Below are 17,110 nucleotides of genomic sequence, written 5' to 3' on the forward strand. Positions count from 1 at the left end.
CATCAGTTGTGTCGTGCAGAAGGTTGGCCCACAAACGACAGCCCGATTTCACAACTGTTAGAATCTATATTATGGCAAGAACCAATCAGCTCAGAAAAGAGAAACAACAATCCATCATTACTTTAAGAACTGAAGGTCAGTCAGTCTGGAAAATTGCAAAAACTTTGAATCTATCCCCAACTGCAGACGCAAAAACCATCAAGCGCTACAACCAAACTGACTCACATGAGGACTGCACCAGGAAAGGAAGACCAAGAGTCACCTCTGCTGCTGAGGATAAGTTCATCCGAGTCACCAGCCTCAGAAATCACAATAGCACCTCAGATTAGAGCCCAGATAAATCCCACACAGAGTTCTAGTAGCAGACACATCTCTACATCGACTGTTCAGAGGAGACTGAACCAATCAGGCCTTTACGGTCAAATAGCTGCTAAGAAACCACTACTAAGGAAAAGCAATAAGCAGAAGAGATTTGTTTTGGCCACGAAACACAAGGAATGGGCCTTAGACCAGTGGAAATCTGTGCTTTAGTCTGAGGAGTCCAAATTTGAGATCTTTGGTTTCACCCGCCGTATGCCAACCGCAGAAAAGGTGCAGAATGTGTGATGGTGTGGGGGTGCTTTGCTGGTGACAGTTGAGGATTTATTCAAAATTCAAAACGCACTGAACCAGCATGGCTACCACGGCATCCTGCAGCGACATGCCATCCTACCTGGTTTGCGTTTAGTTGGACCATCATTTATTTTTCAACAGGACAATGACCCCAAACACACCTCCAGGCTGTATAAGGGCTATTTGACCAAGAAGGAGAGTTATGGAGTGCTGCTTCAGATGACGTGGCCTCCACAGTCACCTGACTTAAACCCACTGGAGATGGTTTGGGACGAGATGGACTGCAGAGTGAAGACAAAAGGGCCAACAAGACTGTTGGAAAACCATTTCAGGTGACTACCTCATAAAGTTCATCCAGAGAATGCCAAGAGTGTGCAAAGCAGTAATCAAAGCAAAAGGGGGTTACTTTAAAGAATTGAAAATATAAAACATATTCTGGTTGTTGAACATTTTTTGTTTACTACATAATTCCATGGGTTCATAGTTTCCGAATCTATAGTGTAGAAAATGATTGAAAGAAATAAAAACCATTGAATGAGAAGGTGTGTCCAAACTTTTTACTGGTACTGTATGAACCAAAAATATAGAATATACCAGGTTTTAATTTTATTTAAATTTTTATTGAAAAAAAAAATTAAAGATGCAAATGAAAGCCAGGACACGTTTCGTCAGTGATTCAATAACATAGTTTTAATTTTTCAGTGTTTTAGTATAAAAATCCCACCGGCCTGGTATTGGCTGGTTTCCACTCCCGTTGGCTATAACTGTGGTTTTTCCCAGAGAATCAGCTAAAGTACCAAATTTATTTACACACAACATCCACATCCAGAGGGGCCAAAAAAAACAAAGTCTAACCATTACTACCCTGCCAAAATAAAACAACAAACACAATCACCTCACCTCTCAGATTTAATGCTATCAATCCAAAAAAAAAAGACTCACAAAACAACAGAAGAAGAGGAGGGGCCTCTACATGTGGCTCCTAGTGTGCCCAGATTTTCTTACAATACTCTCTCTATAAAGTAATGCATATACATTTTCTGCTTTACAATAAATTAATACAGGCACATTCTCTTCTCTCCTACAGCTGACTGTAGTTGAGTTCAGGAGGAGAAGATGATTCTGTGACATTTTACAGAAGACTTGAACTCATCACAGCACACAAACAGAAAGGCCAAAAACCTGAAAAACACAACTGTTAAAAAAAAAAAAAAAAAAAAACACAAACAAAACACGTACACTAGTGGGAAACCTGTGGGCAGCAGATTTTTTTGGTTTCGGTGTGAATGTTGCACTTCAGGCATTTTAAACTTTGAGAGCTTCTATATAGATTTTATATAAATATGTACAAACAAAAAAAGTAGTCCAGTAAAAACATTCAGGTAAAAAAAAAAAAAGAAAAAAAAGATGCACATACACAAAAAAATTAATGCCAAAGACAGGAGAACTTGAAGCGTGAGAACTCAATAACTTACAAAAACCGTAAAAAAAGAAGCTGAAATAAAAAATGTTCAATACAGTATGCATGTTTGTTTTTTCTCTCTGTGGAGATAGCACCAGCAGAAACACCAACACCGTCAGTGCTGGCGACAACGTAGATCATCACCTTTGACTGTATAAATATCAGAACGCCGTGTACCAAAACAGACCGAGGGAGTGAATAAATTAGTGTCAGGCCTTGTACAGGATATTTACAGGAGCTGCTGCCGTCACACACACACTGATGGACATTTCATGGCAGTGAGATTGTTGCAGCAGTCTTGCAGCACATTTAAGGAGGTCAGAGGTCAAACTCTGACACATTCAACAGGTTCAGACCTGCGATTTTACAGTCCTCACAGCCAAGAGTTGATTTTTTTTCCTTTCTTTCAACTTTTTGCACCCGCTAACCGAGTCGTTTTCATTGCATAGCTCTTTGACAAAACAAGATGACCATCACAAGCTACAGTATTTTAGACAGGTGAGACTGATGCATGAGGAGGTGTAGAAACAAACTGGTTCCAGTTCGCAGGAAATGGTAAACATGACAAGTGTATATGTATGTGTGTGTGTATGTGTGTGTGTTGTGCGTACGAGGCAGAAACAGAGTGCCTTTGCAAAGACTGTGTTCAAACGGAGGGAAAAGCTGTAAGGACAAAGGGGAGATGGATGATGGGAGATTCTTGAGGTTTGGGAATAAAGAAGGTGAGAAGGAGGGAGGAAGGGGTGAGGGGGTGAGAGGTGAGGGGGTAGGTGGCTTCAGTCTGCGGCAGCGAGGCCGGTGCTCGGCTCCAACTCTCTGCTAACACGGTCCAGGTGGTTCATAGCTCGGTCAAAGGCGAGCTGCACAGTTTTTCGGATGGAAGAGCTGCGAGCCTCCATCAGCTTCAATCTATCGAGTGTCTTGTTGATCCCGAACGGAGCCATCTTGGATCTAGGAAGCCATTGCCTAAGGAGAGAAAAGACCATTTCTGGTAAAGTTCCAGTGTGGTTTAACAGACGCCTGCTTCCAGACTCTGGGTTTCTGCAGTGACTTTCAAGACCATTTTAATACCACTTACAGTGTAATGACTTTCATGGTTTTCGCAGTCTAGAAAGGATTTGTGCTCTAGGCAACACTAATTTAGAGGAACATAATAGCAGGTGATGTGGACTCATGCATGGGTTACTAAGAAATCCTATGGACCACAGGCCCCACAGCCCAGGGGGCTCTGAGGTCAGAGACTCTGTCTGAATTGATGAATTGCTGATATTTCACATCTGTAAGTCACAGAGCCTAGATGAAAACTAAGAAGACGGCTATAGAGAGGAATGGGAAGAAGTCTTTTACTTTTTTTTGCTCAGGGGCCCACCGTCTCATAATCCATTCATGTCTGGACCCGCACAAACAGCAGATTCATGCATGAATTAACCAATTAAATATTTAACAATTACATTTTTAGGTTGTTCGCTAAAATCCTTATTTGTCTATTATCGATGAATTGGCGAGTTGCCAAGCAAGCGATGCTATTCTTTGGCATCATTAACTATTCAATATCAGGGTAACTTAAACACTTTTCAACTCCTTCTAGCCTTTTGTGAGACTCAAAGCTGCTCTCTTCTCTCTGAAGGCTTTTTGTAGAAACATCACTGATAAAACTGAATAATTGTTTTTAAAAAAGTGTAATAAAATAACTTCTAATTCAAATTTCACTGCCATCATTGTACTGAGACTCTTCTAATTAAGCCATTTCAGTTTCTAAAATACTGCCTGTTTAAAATAGGCTGATTGCTTCCCTGCATTATTGCTGCTTGCTGATCTCTCAATATCACTGACCAACAGTTCATCCAAAGTACTTCATGTCGACTGTGTTGGATTATGAAAACATCCATTAAAACTCAGATTACCTGAAGCATTGTTAGGTGTAATCAGTACCAATGAGAAAGAGGAGCCCTATCCCTGTCTCACAGACCTCAGTATAATGTCGTATAAGGCAGCAACTATTATTTTTTCATTGATTCATCAATAATTGTTTTCTAATAAATGTGAACAGCAGTGAGGGAGAAATCAATGACCTGATGAATAATCTTTATCTGAGGACGAAGAGCTGACGTCCAGAGAAAGGTTCAGGCTGCTAGAGACAGGAGAGGTGCCACTCACTCTGCCTTTATCATGTTGACAGCCCTCAGAAGCTGTGAGCAGTAACCCTACAGTCTAGTGAAGTACACTTGTCTCGTTTGATCTATCCCATTTAGCGGTTTCCAGCAAACTTAAAACCCTAGCTAAACCAATTCTATTTATATTCTCAGTGTCCGTTTGGCCTTATTCTTGCACAATGTATTACACTGGTATGGATAGAACTGTTTGAAGATCTACACACACAAAAACCACAACATCGACAACCCATGTACAGTGGCAGAGGCCCATCGATATGAAGGCTGGGGGCTGAGCCTGGCTGAGCTGAAGGCGTTCATTACACTAATCTCAGTTAGGGGAGAGGACAATGGGAGGAACACTGATGTGGACGACTTGTAGTACAGAGAAATCATGAGTTAACTCTGGTTTGACAGAAAAAACACATGGTGCATCTGACTATCTTGTGACATTTTTGCACTGGTCAGTGAGGTGTGAGACAGATTCTTTTAAAATTAAACTAGGGCCAAAAATGACTGCAGATGAACAGTTACTCCCAACAAAATCACGCTGTCCTTTATTCCAATACATGTCCAAAAAACTGGACAGATTCAGCATAAAGTTCTGGCTTGCTGATGATTTGGACACAAAGTAAATGCTCAATGGATATCACTATCTTGGGAAGGACCAGACTTGCCCCACAACACAGAAATTAGGTGAGAGTGCAGTCCAGAAATTAATGGAGTCTTCTTGGTGAAGGGGAGAAATGTCACTTTTTTTTTTTTTTTTTTTTTTTTTTTAAATAAATATCTCTCTCCGGTTCTTACAAATTTCTGGCAAATTCCTTGATTTAGCAGATTAAAATTTTTAAAATTCACCAGTATTAATATTTCTTTGCACTGTCTACAATTTTTCTCTGAGAATTGCAGTTTTTGAAAATGCATACTGTTTCCTTAAATAATATAAAATCTTCCAGACACAATAGTTTCACAGTTACCAGCAACACTAGTCATCTAATGCCTGTAGTGAGTTGGTCTACAATGCTAGGAGCAGCTGACTGCATTATTTTTGTCGTTTGCTGAAATAGTTTTGGGTGTGAGTTTCTAACACATGCCTATTTCTGTGTTATTTTTAGATTAATTATTTAACCTCCACTTTTTTTCTTTTTACTACTGATTTTGGGTCCTGACTGGAGCTCCGCTAACAATGAAGGGAGATGGTGAGTTCCTCACCAGCTGCGCCTGCTGTCGAAGAAGTGGACGAGGAAGAGTTTCTCTGCGGACCTGAACTGCATCCGCTCTCCGGCTCTGAGAACGTCCAGCGGCGGTGGTGGAAGCTCCACTCCGTTGTGCCGAGACACCGTCCTCCGAGTTCTGGGATCCATGATCTGCAAAGGCCAAAAAAAAACAAAAAAAAAAACAGAGGAATGGATACTAAGTGAAGTGGCCTTCTCACAGTAAAAAGTCTGGAGCAAATCCTGGTGGTGCCAGCTGCACAGAAGAAGCCCGCATTCAGAGACACAAGCATGCACGGCCAAGTCAAGCCCAAAACGCTCTGAGCGAAAGGGCCTACTCCACATACACCAACCAGTCCACGATCGGCCAGCTGGAAGTTCCTGCATGGCTATTAGCACGAATCACGAGCTACGGCACAGACAATGGGCAGAGGGGCAGATGGGTAATGAGATACAGAGGGGACTAACACTCACTCACCAGGGCAGGGAAGGAAGGGTATCCACTACATTTAGCCCAAACTAGTTTAAGAGGCTCCAGAACAAATGAAGAAGCAGCGGTGGGCTTCCACACCTCTACAGGAACAACGATAAGCAAGTTATGAAGGGTTCACTGCAACAGAGAGCACAACCAGTCTGAACACAGCCATACACACAGGAGAGGAGATGAACACACCCACACACACACACACACACACACACACACACACACACACACAGCTAGTCTGACCACACAGCCAAGAGAGGACAAACACACACACGCATAATTTAGACTTTTAATTTCTTAAACCTTTTGGATTTGGATAGAAGCAGCTTGTCAAAGTAAGTTTCCCACATTATTATTTCAATGTGTCATTTTCATTTATAATCAATATTTAGGTAAATTTGCATCCACAGATACCTAATATGAATGTACTGGAATACACATCATGAGCAAAATAGCCAAAGCCATGGTCGAGCATTTCCTTGAAACTTCAGTGTACAGACACAGATTCAGACTTCCAGAGTTTTATACGTAGCAAATGTCAGAAAGCAACCCTCTCAAATTGCAGGGCTGGGCTATCAATGTTCTTCTTCAGAACTGGTTTCCATTTTTAACCTGTATGGCTGAAGTACTCTAATATCACAACTTGCCATTGTGTAGCGTAGAATAGCTTTACAGTGTTTCAGCAGAGCCACAGGTGAATTGGTGTGCTTGAGTTGAAGCAAATGAGAAGGCGTGGGTGGAGAAAGAAGCTGCACGGTTTAAAAGAAGCAACAATGCCGACTTACACTACCGTTCAAAAGTTTGGGGTCGCTTAGAAATATCCTTATTTTTGAAAGAAAAGCAGTTTTTTTTGATGAAGAAATTAATCAGAAACATGAAATTAATCAGAAATACAGTCTAGATATCATTAATGTGGTAAATGACTATTCTAGCGGGAAAAGGGGCACAGAGGAACATTTCCAGAAAGCATCACTCCTGTGTTCTTATGGTACATTGTGTTAGCTAATCATGTTGAAAGGCTAATTGATGATTAGAAAACCCTTGTGCAATTATGTTAGCACATGAATAAAAGTGTGAGTTTCCATGGAAAACATGAAATTGTCTGGGTGACCCCAAACTTTTGAACGGTAGTGTATATCTGAGCCATTCTAAGGCAGGAGGGGATTATTTCAATAGAATACAAATGTCTAGATATGTAACTAATACACTGAGGTAAGTTTTAAGTGGTTAAATCATTGACCAGAGAGGGACTTAAAAGGACCAGGGCCAGAAAAAACTTGAGTGGAACCAGGGGAACTCTAGGGGATTAAAAAAATCTATCTATGCATTGAAAGGCAGTTGTGCATATTTGATTGCAGAATGTAGCCTGCTGTCCTGCTGATCATCTGATTAACTAAAACTAATTCTTCTTGTTTTAGAATTCCTGAGACTATTTTTCCTTACAGACCCCAGTGAGAATAACGGTTGCACTGGCAACAGCTGATGGAGCTCAATAAATAAACAGTCCACACGTTAAACTATTGTAAACACGCATTCTAGTACACAGAGGAAGAGTTTCATAAACATTGAACATACGGAGCATCATTTGACGTTTTTCGATACTCATGTTGAAATCATGCTGGTACAAGAAATCCAAAGATATAACCACATCAGCTAAAATACAAAGTAGCTGTAGCTGGGATATGGTTTGTGTCCTTTGAGACAATAATTCACTCTAAACCCACAGTCAAAATAACAGCCTTCACTTCACTTCCATCTCAGGTTTCCTGTTTCTGTTTTCCTCCTTCATTTACCACTTCCTTTGTAGTGTAAACCTGCAGTTTGAGTCTCTGCTCATTTTTTTCCAGGACCCTCGGGCCCCTGAACTTCCGTTTAAGAACCAGCGAGGTAGCGCATTGCTTGGCTGCTAGTTTTGAAAATTCCCATTTAAAGGCTTACTTTTTAAGGATTTTAACATCATAACTCGTCATCAGAACATTCCAAATGACTTGTCCAAACTACAATGCTTTCTATGTGAGACAGATGGAACAGCAGAAAAGTGAGACTGTAGCACTTAAGCAGGAAAGTATTAAAAAACAAGGCCTGTGGGCACAAACAGTATTAACAGACTAACAGAGAGGGACTGTTTAATATGTTTAGTAAATGTTTTAAGAAGACAGAGGTAAGAATTGACATATCAAAGCTTGCCATGCTGTTTCAAGCACGTCAGGTGACTGTTGCTGATGAAGCAGACAGACAATGCTGTTCTCACCTGAAGAGATCTTGGCAGCGTTGGTGAATTCTCCATTCTCAATGCAGGTCATCAGGGTGCTTTTGTCGTCTACAGTGCTCCGTCGAGTCGCCGCTGGTCGCCCTTTACCGCTTTTAGACACGATGACAGTGCTGAAAGAGGTGAGAAGTGAAGCAGTTCTTAGATGTAGGACTATTTTTCAGTTCACCAGCATTTGTGGTTAAAAAAAAAGAAACGTCTAATCGATTAACTGATTAACAAACTGGCTGCTGATGGGACTTTCTTTAGATTGGCAAAGTAATTTTCAAATGATTGCAGGTCTAGCTGCCTTAGTGAAACCTCTAGTATTGTACTGCTCACTCCGTTACAAAGCATTTGCTCAGTTTGCTGCAACTCTCATAATAATGAGGACCTTTTCATGTAATTACATTTTTTCTACATTACTACTACATACCAAATCTTCTATTTTAAAAGCATTTTTTAAAATTAAAAAATAGGACACTAATGATCTCCAAGTAAGCTGTGAGCATCAACTGAACTGAAAATCCCTGAAAAAAAAATGGACTGGTTAATAGGTTTTGGTGCATTCATGAAATGATAAACAAATGATAAATTACTGTATATGTAAAACTATACATGTAACAAATATTAATCGTGAGTAGAACGCAGTTCCTTAAAGACAAATTGCGTTGTCACACAGCCTAAGTCTTTACTTAGTCTCTGATTACTTGCAGAAATTATGGACAAAACTGTCAAAATATGTGGCATATTTTAGAGTAACTGGGAACTTCCAGTTATTGGTCAACACTGTGGCTCTGAATGTTTCTTCCTTAACTCACCTTGTGCTGCAGAGGATGCTGCCGGCGGAGGAGATGCTCGATTCAGAGGCACAGCGGCGACGAGGCTCCAGCAGACGGGGAGATGATGAGACCACCCCCTCGTCCTCCACCACAAAACCATTTGCTATTCCTGAGGACGACAAAAAAGTAAGCATGTTACACTGCAGTTAAACAACAATTGTAGAGTAAAAATAAGTCTAAAATTAGTCTTGAAAATTAAGTGAAGGTTTTGCTGATTTTTGAGCTAAAACATAACAGCTGATCTCTGAGTGGGTACCTGTGCCGAGACGTTTGATTGGCGACTCCTCGTCCTCCTCACCATCAGCGCTGCTGCTCCGGGTTCTTTTTTTTGGAAGGAGGAGTGTCTCCAGTCGTGGGATCACCACTGACAGGAAGGTTTTGGCGCCCAGGTGCGGTGTCGAAACAGCGGATGTCTCTTGGGTCTTGCGTGGTTTCTGCGGGCTGGCACTCTTTGACTTGCGGAAGAGGACATTACTCCGTCGGTTGCAGGTGCTAGAGGCTTCCATGTGGATGTCACCGTTGAGGAGCTGTGGTTCTGGGATGTGCCCGTTGGGGGTATCCAGGGGCACTGAGGTAGATGTGTTGGTGTCATCGTCGAGTTCCATGGGATTCTGGTCCGAAAGGGGTTTGACGGGCTTAAGAGAGGGCGGTTCTGAATCGCTGGGTGAGATGTTGAGCTGGGATGATGAGGTTAAGAGCTCTAACGTTGGTGGAGGTAAAGACTTGCCCTCCAGTGTCGTGCAGGGGTCTGCGGGAGGTTCAGGTAGTGGTTTCTCCTCTGACTTGGCGGGGGTTGGGCCAGGATCCGGGGCAATGAGCGAGGGCGATCGTAGGGCCTTCTTCAGGCTTATCTCACTGCGGACTTCCATGATAGTCTTCTTGAGTAGTTTGAGCCTCTTGCTGCGGGATGGGCTGTTCTTCATGGCTGTGCTCAGGTCCAGCTTCTCCAGGAGTTCCTTCAGCTGATCCTCCAGAGGGGTCCGCTGACGGTATGTGGGGCTCAGCAGGCGGTCCACTGAGAAAGACAAACAGTCACATGACATATCCACAGCATTACCTGAGTTACATCACCTCAGCAATTCACTTTCGACCAACAATACCACTGCTTGTTAATGCATCGACTGACAATTTACATGAGTGTCTGCCAGTCCAAGACACATCAACTGATGTTTAATTCTGAACTGACATTCCATCTGTCATTCGTAACTTTTCAAATGACATTTCAAATGCTTGCATCTTATTACACACTTAGATAAACTCACCCCCAGCTCCACTGCTTAGGCTGCAGCTCTTACTCCTTAACGGTTTTCAGCACCAACAATTCAACTGCTAAGGAGCCGTAAACTTGAAAATTATATTCCAACTGCCTTCAGGCATTACAATTCAACTAATTTCAGCCGTAACAGCTCATTTCAGTGTTCATATCCCGCACTATCACAGAGCAGACACTCACTGCACAATGAATAACAAGACAACAGCACTAAGTTTAGTTTCAGCTGTTAGGGTTCCAGACCAATGACATTGTCCGCCTAAAAGTAAAAAATTGGCACTCAAAGATGTTGTGAGTACTGATTCAGTCTACTAATCTATTCATGTCCTGATTATTTCATTCGTTGTTGGTTAACAGAACATCCACAGTAATTAAATTTAAGCAAATTATGTTGGTAGAAATTAAATCTTCACACTGCTTCAGAGATGATGTTTGGAGATTTTTGCGGTATAATGACTTTAATGATTAATTAGCAAATATCAGCTTTTTTTTGGATAGATTTACTGCTTCATTAAGATCTGTCCACTTACCGTCTTCCCAAGAGAAGGGGGGCGGCACCTCCAGTTTAGGGGCTTCGGGCAGATGCAACCCGCCAGGGAAGTCAAAGCCGATCCTTTCTGTCTCTCTGCGGGCCCTGCGGATGATGACTCCTCCATGGTCCTGCATCCGCTGAGCTGCCTTGTAGAAAAACGTGTCCTTGGCATTGTACGTCATGCAGTTGGTAATTATGAGGTTGAAGTCGGCCTCGAACTCCTCCAGGTTCCTGTAGCTGTGAGCATCTATGCGTTTCCTCATGGTAGAGAAGTCCATGGGGTTCTTAATGTGATCCAGATAGTCAGGGACCTGCAGGGGACAGAGGAAACATGTGAGAGAGTGCAGACAATAAATTCAGTTAAAAAAGGCTGCGATCTATGGGTGAATAATCTAATCAAATAAGCAGAGACAAAAATGTTTAATGTTGTGGTTGAGGGTGTGTTCAGTGATGGTTTCGCTCCTACAAATTTATACCCGTCACAATGTTTCACAAGCAATATGAAGCAACCATCACAACTGACCAGTTCAACACGTACACTGGACAGAATTCCTAAATAAACAGCTGTGATCAAAGCCCTGTCAGAAACTGGACTTCTTCAGTGGCAGCACATTTTGGAAGTCTGACATTTCTGTGAACTGGAATAAAGGCTTCTGCTCTGTATATCATTGCTTCGAATAATCTCTGATCATAATGATAAATTGTTGCAAACCTCTTTGATGCTGACAGGCTGAGCAAAGATGCTGTACTGGTCCTTCTCCTGCAGCTGACCTAGCACGGCTCGTAACAGGATGTTGAAGGGTGTCAGCTGCACCTCCAGCACCGACTGCTGTAGCTTCATCTGAAGGGAGAAAAAAGTCAAGCATCCTCAATATACATGGACAGCTTTAGATATTAGCAATAGTCACAGGCCAGTGTGTGTATGACTGTGTGTTCTCACTTAGTGAAAAGTGACTTTGTGTCCCCGCTTTGCATCAATTATAGTGGTACAGATCCAGTCAGTGTATTAGGTGTTTGAGGCAAATAAAAACTGAACAGACCTTTAAAACAGATATTGAACCAATTATGACATTCAGGAGATTTTGGGCAGTAACTACGGATTTACATCACCGGAACAGATACATTTCTTAAAAGAGGGAATTGACAATGAAGCCAGACTGACTTCATTAACTGAGGTTTAAAAGTTAAAAGGTTACATAGAAAACACAATTATGGGGACAGCTATCCTCTTGGTCCAAGTCATTTGGCACATTTTATAGAGATATTATAAACAGGCCAAATGGGGGTGAATTTCTGTCCTCACTAGCAAAATGATGACAATAAAGCATCTCTAAGTAGCTTTGGGAAACCCCTAAATTTGCTCTGTAATTTTTGGCTAAAATTTGAATAATGACCCCCCTTCTGTAAAGATGGATAAAATATTACAAATAGTATATCAGTGGCAATACTATTTGAAATTTCTCCATCTTGAAGAGTATGCACGCCTTTCAACCAGGAAACAATATTCAAAATAAAAAAATCTGAGGTGGGAACCCTCAATTGACTTGACATGGAATGTCTCATTATGTTAAACAGGCAAACTGTTGCTGTCAGTTTTTTTTTATTTTGAATTCAACTTTAATCATAATAAGCTAAAGAAAAAGGAGCAGTAATATTTTAAAGGACTCTACCTCCTCCCTTTTCAGTTTCTCCCTCTTCCTGATGAGCTCCAGCAGCAGGCGAGCTCGCTCCAGGTCATGGCGAAGGCGGTGCCACTCCTTCAGCTGCTCCTTCAGTGCCTGGTTTGTCTCATTGCGGTCCTGAAGGAAACACAAGTTTCTGTTCAGCAACAAGAACTAAATTACATGATAATGCTGAGATGTCTGCAGCCGTATTGCATAAGCACAACTAACCGTCTGCTTGGCTTTGGGTGGCTGAGGGTTGGCCTGTAGTCGGCGAATCAGTGGCACATTGTTCCTCGACTGTCTCTTCAGGACCCAGTAGCTCAGCACCCGCTCGACAAACAACCGCTTCCTCTGAACCGCCACCTGGTTCAGGATGATGTCAAAACTGGCCCAGAGGGAAAGACAAGGAGAAATTAACCAACAAAATACACTACTTTCTGTTTAACAAGCTTCATACTTTGGGACTGTGTCTTTATATCTGCAATAGATTGTAATCTGTCTGTCTGACCAATCAGACTTAATTTTAGGGATGCTACCCTGTTCCTAGACTGTACATATTAACATCATGGGAAAAAGCATTAACTTGCACCACAGTTCAATAATACCAAAACTTGTCTCGGTAAAGCAACAACTTAAACTGATTATTTCATTGTATATTGTTGACAGAAATCACCTATTTTATGTTTCTCCTTAAATACTTTCTATTTCCAAGCTTTTATTGTGTCTAATTTTCAACAGATATATTTGAGATCACTAACTGTTCTTCTAAATTCATAAGCTACAAACTTATAAAGTTGAAGTACCATGAAGACAAAAGTGAACCTGAGTTGACTGAGTATTGATTTTGTAGTCTTGGTTATCCTGCTTACCTTGAAGCAGTGATACTAGGCCCAGAGTTGGCTGGGATCTCTGGTTCTGGTTCAGCTTCAGGGTCCGTTCTCTTACTCTTTTTTTTCTGCCAGCCCTTGGCCCTGGCCTTCCCTCTCTTGTCAGCTCTCTTGTGACAGGCTCCATTTTTGGGGTGTGGCTCCTCATAGATATTGAGTGGCCGACGGTCACAGCCTTCAGGCGTATGGCTGCAGCAATAGGCGGTCTTTTTCACAGAAAATGTGGTGGTGCCGGACGCAGTTTCCTCTTTCACAGGTTCCATCCTCATGTAGAGGCCAGCCTTCTGGGCACAGCTGACATGGAAGGCAGTGTAACAGTTGATCTTGTCACATTGGATGCATGCTCCAGCACCCTTCTCCTTACACAGGTAGCAAGTAAGCTTCCAGCGGGCTGGTGGGATGTTGCGGACACCATCAATGGGCTCAATGAAAACAGTGTCCGAGAAGCCAACTTCAGGCACCCACAGAGCACATGCTACATGACCCCAGCGATCGTCGTCTGTCTTCTTCAGGGCTCCTCCTCGGTTGGGGCAGAAGACGCACTCGGCTGGTCGCGATGGACACTGCAGGCAGTGGCGGCACAGCCACTGGCCCTCAGGAATGTACGGCACACCGTAGCACTCCTGGTGTACGGCAATGTTGCAGGAGTCGCAGAAGAGAATGACGTTACTGTCTGCTCCATCTCCATCCATGCAGATGCAGCAGACGGCATCCTCATCCACCAGTGACTGCAGGTCATTCTGACCCTGCGTAGCTAAGTATGACTCCTTTTCAAAGCGGTCCATGAGAAACTCAAAAAGGTTGTGCGACACCTGGCTGACGCCCTCACTTTTCCTTTTCTCATTAATGAGCTCCAGCCAGGCATAGTCTTCCTCATCCATGTCATATTCCACCTCCTCATCTAGCTCTTCTGCTGTCCTCTCAGTGTATTTGTAATAGGCTGCCGGCCTCTTTGGCACCACTGGCAAATTGTATTCAACCGTTCTAACCTTCGGCTCTAACAGGCCACTGGCACTACTGCCAAGTGAGGCTGTGAGAGCAGCATTCTTCTTCTGCTGGTTATTTTTGAGGCGCACAGAGCGCACCAGGACCTGCTGGGGCTTCTCGTTGTTCTCTTTGTTGCTGTTACACTCCATGATCTCCTGAGCTGTGGGGTCATCATCAGTGATGACGTCCAGCTTGTCGTAGATGCTGAGCCGGTGCACTCGGCCGTCCACTTCCAGCTCCACCATTCGCTGTGCCTGTGCGTACGTTAGTGTCTCCCGGTTGGGCGACGGCTTTATGGGAGAAGACTCCCTTTTAAGCATTGATGGGCGGTGATTTCGTCCTTTCTTCTTCATGTTGAAGCTGTGAGGACCCTAAAAACCAAACAAATTAAACAACGATGTCAGTAACTCACTGATGTAAACATCAGCAGTTTTTCATGTCATTATTTGCACAGTGAAGTAACAGCTAGCACACAGAGCAGAGTACTGTGTGTGACATCTAACAGAACCTAAAGCAATGATTTACAGCTTTAACCCTTAACGCTGCCTTGTAGGAACAATGTTGGCCAGTTAATATGTTTACACAATAATGTCAGCACCTCATCTTGCCTTCAACCATAGAGGACAGAAAATTATGCAAAAAATGTGTACATCTTTGTAGTTAGAGAGATCTGCACTGTAGGCACTGCTTAAATGGTGTTAAAGACTTTCAGGAGTTATACGTGTACATGACTAACTGTTAAACTGTGACAGCCTTTGCTATAGGAGGAAAAAACACATCATTTTACAAATTTAGACCAAAAACCAACCATCAGGATTGTTAAACAACTGAACACAAAATAAGATTTAGGTGCCTTGCAACATAAAACAGAAGACTTTGTTTCTAATATGACATCTGTATCGACTACATTTGATATTAGTTTGGGGACTTTGACATTATTAATTTCTTTCTTCCTATAACAAAATATGCCAAACTGTTAACTGCATCTGTGGTGAATAAAGAACCTTCTTCATCTGACCTCTCAGCAAATCTTCATCACAAATTTCTCAGAGTTGCAGTTGATATGTTCACAATGTGTAAATGTGTAGCTTTGTATTTCCATATTAGAGGTAAAGAACGAAAAACACCACCTCCCAACTAATGTCTGCTGCGTATATGATTTTAACATTAACAATTTCAGCCCTGTGTGTTACTATCATCCTGTACGTTTTCAAGTGTAATAAGAGCTACCGTAGACAAAGTCCTTTTGTGTGTCACATACTTGGCCGAAAAAGTTGCTCCTCCTCTCGATCTCAAAATAGTATTCAACACTTGTAACCTCACAGGCGTCTACAAGGACAAAGGAAGTTCAGCAAAGCAGCTTCACAAGTAAAGCTCCAGCGTGGGTTTGTGCACCTTTAATTTGTGAGATCAACACGCTGTCAGTGGGCTGCTGAATAGTACAGGGGGCGGAAACATAACTTCAACTGGATGAATGAAAAATGTACCGAGAGCAGCACGCCTCCACAGCGACAATAGCGAGCCTCAACCAGCTCATCTTGCCAAGCAGAAGTCGCCGAGAGCTGGTTATTGTTGAACACCGTCAATAGCACCTTCAGCTCGCCCTGTTACTGTGTTGATCTGTGCCTGCTGGTCACGGACAACGTTGGCTCAGACTAACCGAACTATAACGTCCATCTGGATGATAAGTCGAACCGAGTTTCAAACCAAACACAGACATGTTACTGGAAAAGACAAGCTGGCGGTGCCCCCCAAAGCAGGCGACGGCCTTTCCGGTGGCCGGTTAAACGCATTAGGACACTCCGTCCACAAACCAGGCTAACATTAGCCTGCTAGCACTACACTAACTGAGAGGGGGAGGAAATATGGCGACCAACACAACAAGAAACTACCTCAACTGAAAAAGTTGGCCTTTCCTCAGAGCAGCACGGGTTGATTTTAAGTTTGAAACTGTCCAGAATGTGGAGGGTTGGTATTGTAAGGTGAAGCGAGAGTGAGACAAAACTTACCTTGGTATTTTCACGAATTCAGCTTATAAAAACAGCAGCAATGGCGGTGCGGCCTGCGGAGCGGAGCAGCAGTTAAATCCACATTCAGTCCGCTCATCCAAATGCGGCCGCGGCTCGCGCTGAATCGAGTCAAACCTGAGAGTGGCCGACAGGTCTCCAGGGCGACGGAGCGGGTTTCAGGTGTTACACTCGGATATCAGGACAAACAGCGATCGCTGGGACAGTGGAAAAGCAGTTAGAAGTGGCAGGGCTCAGCGGCGGCCCGAGCTTCTCTTCCCCCACAACAATGCGGTGGTGTGAGACGCTACGCTGCGACGTCACCGCGTACGCACGAACACCAGGAAATCGCTTCAGCTTCAGGTGATCGTGAAAGACTCTTCCATGATTTAATCCGCTGGAATCTTACACACCTCGGATCCTAATGCAGGCATACATCTATAAAACGATGGTTTTAAATTAAAACGATTGACCAATTTAAAACAAGCCGGTCACTATCACATTTAGCAAACATAATATGAACCGAAGGAAATAGTGAATTTATTTGGGACTATTTTCAGCGGCGGATGAATCCACATTTAAGCTTTTTCAGACACGAAGTATGAAACATTGCTGCTTTATCAATCACTTCAAGTACTGACATTCTGTCTTCAGACATAGGTCACTGTTCATGTTCCTCAGCTTCATTCTGACATGCACACCATAGTGACGGAGCGAGCCACAGTACACACGCGATGTTTGTCCTTCACGCG

At 42.8% G+C, this 17,110-nt stretch overlaps 1 protein-coding gene across 2 annotated transcripts; it reads right to left on the reverse strand.

The window, feature by feature from the left end:
• Nucleotides 1-1,275: 1,275 nt before the first annotated feature.
• LOC111567076 (bromodomain-containing protein 1-like) lies at nucleotides 1,276-16,632 on the reverse strand. 2 transcript variants are annotated; one of them, XM_023267962.3, is made up of 12 exons: nucleotides 16,362-16,632; nucleotides 13,348-14,723; nucleotides 12,707-12,863; nucleotides 12,485-12,613; nucleotides 11,527-11,655; nucleotides 10,813-11,125; nucleotides 9,269-10,027; nucleotides 8,992-9,121; nucleotides 8,174-8,304; nucleotides 5,917-6,011; nucleotides 5,437-5,591; nucleotides 1,276-3,040 (listed from the first exon to the last, which is right to left on the reverse strand). In XM_023267962.3, exons 2-12 carry the CDS (start codon nucleotides 14,703-14,705, stop codon nucleotides 2,851-2,853), a joined length of 3,546 nt encoding a protein of 1,181 aa, XP_023123730.1. In that variant the 5' UTR covers nucleotides 14,706-14,723; nucleotides 16,362-16,632; the 3' UTR covers nucleotides 1,276-2,850. The 2 variants fall into 2 exon arrangements, with proteins under 2 accessions (XP_023123730.1, XP_023123731.1); XM_023267963.3 differs by lacking the exon at nucleotides 5,917-6,011 and having other exon boundaries at nucleotides 2,882-3,040; nucleotides 16,362-16,631.
• Nucleotides 16,633-17,110: the final 478 nt, after the last annotated feature.

The sequence above is a fragment of the Amphiprion ocellaris genome, chromosome 3 (assembly GCF_022539595.1).
Source record: "Amphiprion ocellaris isolate individual 3 ecotype Okinawa chromosome 3, ASM2253959v1, whole genome shotgun sequence".
Lineage (NCBI taxonomy): Eukaryota > Metazoa > Chordata > Actinopteri > Pomacentridae > Amphiprion > Amphiprion ocellaris.

Excerpts from the sequence above, each read along its gene's own strand:
- LOC111567076 (XM_023267962.3), bottom strand. The coding sequence starts at position 14,705 with ATGAAGAAGAAAGGACGAAATCACCGCCCATCAATGCTTAAAAGGGAG. Across the intron at positions 11,126-11,526 it reads AGCCTGTCAGCATCAAAGAG|GTCCCTGACTATCTGGATCA; the intron begins GTTTGCAACAAT and ends TGTCCCCTGCAG. Across the intron at positions 5,592-5,916 it reads ACCCTTCCTTCCCTGCCCTG|ATCATGGATCCCAGAACTCG; the intron begins GTGAGTGAGTGT and ends TGGCCTTTGCAG.